This window comes from Mus caroli, chromosome 19 (genome assembly GCF_900094665.2).
Source record: "Mus caroli chromosome 19, CAROLI_EIJ_v1.1, whole genome shotgun sequence".
NCBI lineage: Eukaryota > Metazoa > Chordata > Mammalia > Rodentia > Muridae > Mus > Mus caroli.
This window is the reverse complement of record NC_034588.1, coordinates 869,864-879,486: the sequence shown is the minus strand read 5'-3', so window position 1 is coordinate 879,486 and position 9,623 is coordinate 869,864. Positions and strand designations below refer to the sequence as shown.

Below are 9,623 nucleotides of genomic sequence, written 5' to 3'. Positions count from 1 at the left end.
TCTGGATGTGGTGGTTTGTGCTAGTAATCTCTGTACAGACGGCCTAGGCAAGAGGGGCACAAGTTTCAACTCCGAAACCCCCCCCCCCGAGAGGAGAGCCTGATGGAGAGCTCATGTTAGGCCTCAGGGGTGAGCTGGCATGGGCGAATTCAGTCCCGGACTGAGGGTTGGGTGCCCACCTTCTAACACTCACGAGGGGCAGAGACCTGAGGGGAAGGAAGGCATGGGTCACCTGCTCACATTCCAAAGTCTGGAAAGCAATGGAGAAGAACTCAAGCCTGAGAGAGTGGCCGTTCTCAAGGTGACTGGTCAGTCCGCAGAGATAGAGGAGACCCAAAGGGGAGCCAAGGCTCAGGCCTTCTGTACTCGCCCCTGTGGACTTCATTTAAGGTTAGCCTGGAAGATTACAGATGCAGAGTATAGCATTCGATAATCCAAATGAAGAATTCTGATTTAAACTAGGAGAAGGCTGGGAAAGCAGCTTTTTTGTTTTCTTGTTTTGTTTTTTTCCTGAGAAAACTATGTAGCTCTGGCCAGTTTTGAACAACCTATGTAGACCAGGCTGTCCTGGAACTTGGAGACTCCTTCCCCTGTTCCACCCCGCAGATGCTGGCATTAAAGGCATGCACCACCTAACACAGTCACTAAGGAAATCTTTATGCCTCCTATCAGTGTGTCTCAAGATAAAGAAATACTGCTTATAGTGTCTATTTAGAGTTTTGGTTTCCAGCAGTGTTTGAGAAGTGTGACCGGTGTCAAGCTCTGGGTTGAAGTGTGACTTAGTGGTACACTGGCACTGGCAAGGTCCCGGGCTCAAATGCCAGCACCACCAAAACACAAACAAACAAACAAACAAACAAAACAAAAAAAAACCAAAACAAAAAAAAAAAAAACCCAAAAACCAAAAACCAAAAAGGAAAGAAAGGCCAGCAAGATGGCCCAGCAGGCAAGGTGCCAAGTGTGAAGACCTGTGGTCAGTCCCGGGGATCCACATGCAGAAGGAGAGACCTGGTTCCCACAGGTGTCCTCTGACATGCCACATAGGATGCTGCATGTATGATCCTCTACTCTCAAATAAATAATGTAATTTTAACAACAGAAAAAAAGCTCATTGGTTACAATTTTAAGTGATGTATACTGGGTCAAAGAATGGAATTAGACTCAAATCTGCTCACTTAAAACTTCTTTTTAAGCCATGGTGGCACACAGTTTATTGCCAGTCCCGTGGAGCCAGAGGCAGGTAGATCTGAGTTTGAGGCCAACCTGGTCTACATAGCAAGTTCCAGGCTAGCCAGCTACACAGTGAAGCTCTTTGCTTATGCTTTTGAATTTTTGGTTTTTGAGACAGGCTGCCTCTGTGTAGCCAAGGCCACCCTGGAACTCATTATGGAGACCAGGCTGGCCTTGAATCCAGAGATTCGCTTGCCTTTTCCTCCTGAGTGCTAGGATTAAAGGTGTCTGGACATACCTCCGGGTGTGAAACTCTGTCTTAAACTAAAGCGGGGCTGGAGAGATGGCTCAGTGGTTAAGAGTACTGACTGCTCTTCCAGAGGTCCTGAGTTCAAATCCCAGCACCCACATGGAGGCTCACAGCCATCTGTAATGGGATTTTCTGGCATGACTCCTACCCTTAAAAAAATAAAAAACTTAAAAAAAGTAAAAACAAATTATTATTTGTGAGTGTGGCTGCCTGCCATGACACACATGTGGAGGACAGGATGATTTGGGGGACTCAGCTTCCCCCTTCCACAGTAGGATTTGGGGTTCAAATCCAAGCTGTGAGGTATGTGCTTTCATCCAGTGAGCCATCTTGCCAGGTTTCTTTTTAGTTGACGGTTTTGTAATTTCTCTTTTTCATCCTACGTCTGTTCTCAGTATGTTTATCCGACTATAACTGTGTGAATGCACTGCTAATATAAACTATGGGCTTGGATGTTGTCTTTTTCACTTTTTGGAGAGGTGGCTCAGTGGTTCTTGCAAAGGGCTTTGGTTTAACTCCCAGTAAGCACATGGAGACTCACCACCTCCTTGGGCACGAGGACACCACAGCACACACGTAAGGGCAGAGGCCAGCCTCTGCTGCACTTTGCTTTGGCTTTGAGACAGGCAGTAGTAGGTCTTGCTACCTTAGCACTTCTGATGCTGGGCCTGTAAATTTCTGGGGCTTCTCCTGTCTCCATCTCCCATCTGTGCAGTAGTTGGGATGGCAAACATCCAGTCCTGTGTCTAGCTTTCTGTATGCTCGGGAGATTCCCACTCAGAGCCTCACAGCTGCACAGCAAGCACTTCATTTACCCTGCCCACCTTCAGCTCCTGCAGTTTCCCACTGGCTACGTCTCCCTTTTCAAGACACGGTTTTCCCTTGTGGCCCTGTGACTGACCTAGAACTCCCTTGATAGTTCAGGCTGGCCTTGAACTCAGAGATCGCCTGCTTCTGCCTGCCAAGTGTTGGGATTAAAGGCGTGCACCACCGCAGCCTGGCTTTTTAAAAAATCACATTTGTGTTCAAGTGTCCTATGGAGTGTGTGGGGGGTCAGGAAGAACATGTGGGAGTCTTCTTTTCCCTTCATGAGGGTTCCAGGGATTGAATTTAGGCTGTCAGGCTCCAGCCTCAATTCTTGGAGTCATCTTACCAGACATCTATGGTATAGTTATATAGTCCTAGCCTCAGTTACCTGCAGAGTCTCAAGTTACTTAAGGTGATTTGATTGCAGGTCTGAGGTTGGAAGGTCTGGGTGGGTCAAAGACTAGGTGTCCACTTATTCAATAAAGGCACAGGACTCTAGGGTGTCCAGCATCCTGTTGCTTCTCTATGGACACTCATGCTGTGGTCTGAAAGACAGAACACTCACTCAGCTGGTCTATAGTGGCCTGCAGAGGGCTTCAGCCAGGTTTCTGGGCGGCCTACAGAGAGCATCAGCCTGGTTTCCTTCTCTTCTCTCCCTGGGTTTTAGAAGGGCTTGGGTTGTGCTGTTGACCTTGGTGAGTTGGTCCCTACCTACAACTGGGGCCTTGAGCGTCTCATCTAGGAAATGGAGCTGAGGCAGTGAGGATTCTCAGGCTTGATTTAAGGGAAGCTCTCAGCACAGCTTGTTGCACATGAACAGCTGTGAGCTCAGATTTCCTTAAAGATTCTCCGTTTTGTTTATTTAAGTTTCAGACATTATTAGCGGCCCCCATTTTCTAAGAACTTGAACTGTTTCAAACAGTTGGTGGCTCTAAGCATCGCCTTGTTACTGTGCTGCTCGGCGGAGAAGCAGGGGTGATCCCACCCCTCCGCTCCCTGCTTCTTCCAACCTCTGGGTCTAGGAAATAGGGCAGTGGGTGGGTAGAGGGGCACATGACCCACATTTAGTGACAGTCATGAGTGCCTAGTGCTACAGAGCCAGGCAGGAACCAGGGTACCAGCCTCTAGGCCTGGTGCCTGCATCACCTCTTGGTGCCCTTGGCTAGGGGGTAGTGTTGAATCTCCTCAGGGATGAAGGCAGACAGGCTGGGACTACTTCATCCAGCTCTGCCCTGGGCATAATGGTGACCTTGGGCACACCTGAGATCATCCAGGTTGTCCTTGGGAAGTTGGTGGTCCTCTAGAGCTCTAGGTGAGTCCTTTACTAAACCTCTGTAGGAGGGAACTGTGGTCATTAGTGTGCTGGCCCAGGAAAGTGCTACTGTCCTTGTTGGAAGTAATTACCCTTTTATTAGCACAAAATTACACCAACCCAGGAGTCCAGAACCCAGAAATAAGTTAAGGCACACATCAGGTAAGAGGCAATATCCCCAGGCTGGCATGCTCCAAACTTCCTGAGCAAATTCAAAGGGGCCTGGTGGTTGTGAGGGTCCCAGAGGGCCTCAGGTGAAAGGAACAGAACCAGGTGTAGGTTGGAGGAATACCCTGTGGACGCGTGGAGGTGACCTGAGGCCTTGGATCACTGGTGAGCCACTGGCCAGTTGTAGCTCACTTCTCAAAATAGGGCAGGTAGAAGAATTGGAAGCCCCGGCGGCCCTTGACAGCACAGTAGATGAAGATCACATGGTAGACTGTGGGGGTGATATCTGTCAGTGAGGGTGCCTGGCCCCGCCCCACCCCACCCATGCCCCACCCTCTTGTCACTCTTACCTCCTGGGACTAACAGCAGGATGCCCGGCACAAAGAAGATGGCACTGGAGACACCTAAGGTAGAAAGAAACTGACAGCTCAGAACTAGGGGTCCCTGGGGATGATGGCTGCCTGGGAAGGCCTCCCTTTCTCCTGGAAGGTGGCTAGCTTGTGTGGGGAGTTGGGAGGGTTTGCCGAGGACCCAGGCAGGAAGGACACTCACCTGGAGAGGGGGCCACCTCCAGTCCCACGCCGACCAGGATAAGCACTGCACACATATGGGATTGTGGAGGGGAAGGACAGGGGGGAGTAAGGGCAGGGTCTTCCAGCCAGGCTTCGGCCTGATGCGTCTCCCACCTAAACTGATGCTCCCTGGGCAGAACACCTCCCAGGATGCGCACAAAGCTGTTTCCAGGGCAGGGTACTTTGGCAGGCCCTGGGAAACAGCTATTAAATGGGAGGGTTTACTGCTATTTTGTATGACCTTTCCATCACTCAAGAAACACTTATGGAATATCCTCCACATGGCTGGTACTAAAAATTCTACCCCAAAAAGCAGAGAGGGGTCTGGCATGGTGGCAAGCACCTTGAGTCCCAGCACTCAGGAGGCAGAGACAGGAAGATTTCCATGAGTTTGAGGCCAGTCTGGTTTACATATAGAGACCCTGCCCTCCCCCAACCCCCCCCCCCGGCAAAAGGCATATGGGGACAGCAAGATGGCTCAGTGGGACTCCTGCAAGTTACCCTCTGACCACACTGAGCTGTGGCACACATGCCCTCCTCCACCCACACAGACAAAAATGAACATTTGAGTTGTGGCATACATTCCCTCCTCCACCCACAAACACACAAATGAAAGAATGTAATGGAAGGGCAGTAGGTCCCTGTCCCACGGCCTTTTTTAGTGGACGGACCAACAAGATCCTGAAAGCTACGATCTATGTGTGGAAAGAGGTCTGTGTGGGAGCTTGAAACAGCTGCTTCAAGTCAGCCCAGGAGACAGTAACCTCTAAGCCTGGCAGGAATGACAGCAATGATATCACTGGCAGGCCCTGAGCTAAGCATACATGCAATGTCTTGATAAACTAAACCATGACCCGATGGGACACAGCAGCTGTAGGTGGACCACCACACAGAGAGAATTCAGTATAGAAGGAACAGCACAGCCAAGCCTCAGAGTCTGGAAGGAACCTGACGCTTTCTAAGAGCGTCCAGCACTTGATGAGACTGAACAAGAAGAACCCGGGCTAGAGAAATCTGGGACAGCACATTGTCCCAGGCAGGGATATGGCCTTTGATGGAGAGGTAATAGCTGGACTCACTGATTGGGGAGGGTGAAGCCAGGGGCCACCATGGACTTTTGTATATTTCATGTTCTACAAAAAGCACCCAAAACAAGGTTCACACTCATTGCCTGACCCTGGTTTAGGGCTTCAGTTCTGTTCTCTTAGAGTAAACACCCTTCTCTTAGAGTAACATTCCCTAGAGCCTTTTGGGGCTTTCTGGTGATCCCAAAGCTTGGCAGTCATGGGTTGGGTCTCAATCGAAGGCCATCTGCCTTCCAGTTGCAGCCCGAGGAAGCCCGCCCTCCTGCCTGAGCGCCCTTAGTGTCCTCACTTCCCAAGCCAGTGTGCTAGCAACACTTGCTTTGCTGGGCCGAGGAGAAGCTAGCAATAGGTGCCACCACTGCCTGGCCTGAAGTGGTGCTAGCAAGGAGCAGCTCTGTCTCCTAAACTCAATCACCTAGAGATGGAGATTAGACTTCTGGCCAGGAGACCTGGATGGCTGGGAGTTTTGACCTTCCTGGAGAAGGAAGGGAAGAGGACCTAGGGAGGCAGCCACGGTTAGTCTTCATGGCCCCATGTTGATCCCAACTCTGGATGCTCTGGGACACTGCATCTCAGTCCCATAAAGAAGACGAAATACGTGGCTGTTAAATCTGCCTACGCTGGACCTCAGTTTCCCTCACTGAACAATGTGACGTGGAGAAAGGTCCTGGTCGGGTCACAGACCACAGCTGATACCTGGCCTCAGGGACACTAGTATCCCCAGCACCTGGCCTGCCTTCATGAACAGAGATTCTGGATGCTGCTCACCTCTCTAAGGTGAAAACAATGGACCTGTCAATAGTCAGCACAGAATCAATGGAAACTGTTACCTCTCCATCCTCTGGTGGACTAACTCATCCTCAGGCTGAGTTAAAACAAACAAACACCCAAACAACTGGGGCGGGGGCATGCAGGCAACATATGTCTTTAATCCTAGCTTTTGGGAGGCAGAGGCAGGACCTCTGAGTTTGAGGCCATCCCCGTATACATAGCAAGCTCTAAAACAGCCAGGGCTACACAGAGAAACCCTGCCTAGAAAAAGCAATAAATAAATTAATAATTAAATAAATAAGAAAGTAGGGCTGTAGAGATGACTCAGCTATTAAGAGCATTGACTGCTCTACCAAAGGTCCTGAGTTCAAATCCCAGCAACCACATAGTGGCTCAACCATCTGTAATGAGATCTGATGCCGTCTTCTGGGGTGTCTGAAGACAGCTACAGTGTACTTACATATAACAAATAAATCTTTAAAAACAAAACAGAACAACAACAACAACAAAACAAAAAACAAAACCCAAGGTAAGCTGGGCATAATGGCATATAACTCTAATTCCAGAACATGGGAAGTAGGGGTAGAATGGTCAAGTGTTCAAGATCATACCTCGCTGTCTGGGCTATGAGACTGTCTCAAAAGAACTTAAAAAGGGGGTAAGGAACTGAAGAGATGGCTCAGAGGTTAGGAGCACATATTATTCTTGCAGAGGACCCAGAGTTGGTTCCTAGCACCCACACAGTGGCTCTCAACCCTCTGCACCTCCAGCTCCAGGGATCCAGTTCCCTTTTCTGACCTCCTTGGAGACTGCTCACACATGGTACATCTACATACACATAAAACAAAAATATGAGAAAAATAATTTTTAGAAACTTCAAAAAAAGACTGGGTGGTTGTGGTGGTGGTGGATGCCTTTAATCCTAGTACTAGGGAGGCAGAGGCAGGCAGATCTCTGTGAGTTCCAGACCAGCCTGGTCTAGATAGTGAGTTCCAGGACAGCCAAGACTACACAGAGAAACTCCTGTCTCAAACAACAACAACAACACAAAATAAAACAAACAAACAAAAAAAAAAGAGAGAAAAATTAAAAACAAAAAGGAAATACTTTTAAAAGTACTGAACCAGGTTCCATTTTTCCCTCCCTTTGTGACTCTGGCCAGATGATCAGGAGAGTGAGGCTAATCCCCTCACAGTCCTGCATGCTCAGTACCAACAGGGAGGCCTAGGGTGCTAAGGTGCTTCAGAGCCTGCTCATAGGAGGGAGGAAGTTAGGCCCTTAGGACACTCACCTAGCCCCAACAGCAGAAGCAGGAAGGAGGCCAGCACTACCCGGCGGTTTTTCTGGATCAAAGGATGTTGGGTCCAGCTGGGTGGCAGGAGAGCAAGATGGAGGTCAAGGAGGTGAAGCAGGCAGGGAGCTGGGGCTGGCTGGCAGGCAGAAGCAGAAGGTACTTGGAAGCTGAACCCCAAGTGAAGAGGCTCTCACCTGCAGCAGGCGTTGTAGGAGCGCTGTGTGCTGCTGCTGATGGTGCTGAAGGACCACTGGGAGCTGCGGATAGACATGTGCCCTGAATCCCTGAAGAACAGAAGGATAGTGAGGGGGCGGGGAAGATAAAGAGAGGGACAGAAGCTGAGAGATAAACTCAAGGTGTATCTAGGGACTGAGGTTAACCCCTGCAGGATAGAGGGTCCTGAAGGAGGTCAAGGGTAGGGGGTGAGAAGGAATTACAGAATAGAGTGTGTGTTAAGAGGAATGAAAGAGGGTGGGGACTGGATGAAACTGAGGATTCCTAGAAGAGAGAAAGCCTGGCATTGATAAGGTGGAGGCCAGGGGCACTAGGGTAAGGTGACCCAGCTGGACAGCAGATCCCATGAGAGAAGCAGGGCTAGGAATCCCTGTAAGACAGGTAAATGCATCTGGTTGGGGACTGGGCAGGTTATTGCAGACAGGAGCCTGAGACACAGACACGGGGCCTGGGATAAGAAGGGTGGATCCCCACCTGGCCCTGACCTGGTGCTGACTCCCCCATCTGGCTCCGGAGAGGCCTGGGTTCCGTCCTCATCATTTTCCAGGTTCTGTTCCAGGACATAAGGTTCAGATAAGCTTCAGGTATGGGCCTTTCCACTGCCCTCTGGGGGGAGGAGAAAGGCAGCCTGACAGCTTCTGCCTGGCACGTCTGGCAGCTGCTCTCCTGCCTCTCCCTGCCCTCCCAGCGGAACCGGTTTGATGATTCAGAAACCAAAACCTGGGTAGGAAGTAGGAGGCTGTTGGGGGCTTCAGCACAGAATCCAGCAGGAGTGGGCTGCCAGCATGGATCCCAGGAGCAGGTGACCACTCAAATGAGGCTCTTAGGATTTTTCAGGGACCCAACATAGAGACTTTGGATTTGGTATAGCATAGCACAGGCCTCTGGTTCTTACGTCCCAAAGAACGATAGGGTTGGGGGAAGCTACCTGAGACAATGATTTATGGTGTGGTTTAGTATTTTAAGAGATGGGCAAACACATCATGTGTGGGGACCTCCATTTTTAGGGTGATTCTCAAAGTAGAGGGGATGCGGAGGCTCCATAGGTCACGTGGTCTGGGGATCAAGGGATGCTGTAAAAATCGACAAGGTCTGGTTCGGATTGGAAGTACTCCCCAAACTCCTCGGAGTGATATTGGGGTGTCAGTCTTCAAGACAGGTGGGTTCTACACTGTTGCTAAGGCCTGGGTTCCTAGTTCGAGTTTGCGGCTCTCCACAGCTGCACTGGAACCGAGCTCAGAGCTCAGAGGGCAAGGACATAAATCTGGATGAGCAGACACGTCTAGGGGACAATTTTCCGCTCCGGTGGGGTCTCTAGGCAGAGGCTCCGGAGTTAGAATTCTCCGGGACCCAGCCTGGGGTTCCGCCCTATCCCGGACAAGAGGGTGAGACGAGCAGGGCCGTTCACCTGGTAGCGTAGCCGGGACTGCTTGTCTTCATCAGCCACCTCGAACCGAGCCCGGCGCTCGAAGTGCAGCGGCCCGAAGCGGGCGACCCCGCTGGACTCGGGCCCAGGCCCCGCGTCCTCCAGGGTCAGCTCGAAGGCATCATCGATGCTAAACTGGGGCCGGGCGGCGCTCATGGCCCCCGCCGGCCTAGGCGCCCAGCGCCGCCGCCATTTGAGCCCGCCACGGCCACGCCCACAAAACAGGTCCCGCCCACCAAACAGGTCCCGCCCTCACAGGCCCCGCCCCGTCTCCCTGGGAGCGAAGATCTGCCCTCTACAACCGCCCCGCCCTGTCCGCTCCTCCTCTGCAGGCCTGAGCAGCAGAGTGCAGAGTTGCTTCGGGATCACGTCAGAGTCTCGCGGGTAGCGGGACTCGCGGCGCCACCCTGAGGCTCCCTTGGTGAGCGACAGCCCCGGCTGTGACCAGGACTGATCTAAGCTTTTGCTTGTAGG

The 9,623-nt window shown here is 51.2% G+C and overlaps 2 protein-coding genes across 4 annotated transcripts in view; one reads left to right on the top strand and one right to left on the bottom strand.

Moving 5' to 3' along the window:
• Positions 1-3,674: 3,674 nt before the first annotated feature.
• Tmem134 (transmembrane protein 134) lies at positions 3,675-9,378 on the bottom strand. 3 transcript variants are annotated; one of them, XM_021151642.2, is made up of 7 exons: positions 9,132-9,378; positions 8,209-8,273; positions 7,684-7,746; positions 7,487-7,563; positions 4,320-4,364; positions 4,118-4,171; positions 3,675-4,038 (listed from the first exon to the last, which is right to left on the bottom strand). In XM_021151642.2, exons 1-7 carry the CDS (start codon positions 9,303-9,305, stop codon positions 3,956-3,958), a joined length of 561 nt encoding a protein of 186 aa, XP_021007301.1. In that variant the 5' UTR covers positions 9,306-9,378; the 3' UTR covers positions 3,675-3,955. The 3 variants fall into 3 exon arrangements, with proteins under 3 accessions (XP_021007301.1, XP_021007299.1, XP_021007302.1); XM_021151640.2 differs by having other exon boundaries at positions 7,684-7,773; positions 9,132-9,377; XM_021151643.2 differs by lacking the exon at positions 4,320-4,364 and having other exon boundaries at positions 7,684-7,773.
• Positions 9,379-9,467: 89 nt separating this feature from the next.
• The window catches only part of Aip (aryl hydrocarbon receptor interacting protein), an 11,648-nt gene continuing 11,492 nt past the window's right edge, over positions 9,468-9,623 (top strand). Inside the window, exon 1 of the mRNA XM_021151218.2 lies at positions 9,468-9,570. The gene's annotated coding sequence lies outside the window, so the exon portion shown is untranslated. The remainder of the gene's footprint in view (positions 9,571-9,623) is intronic.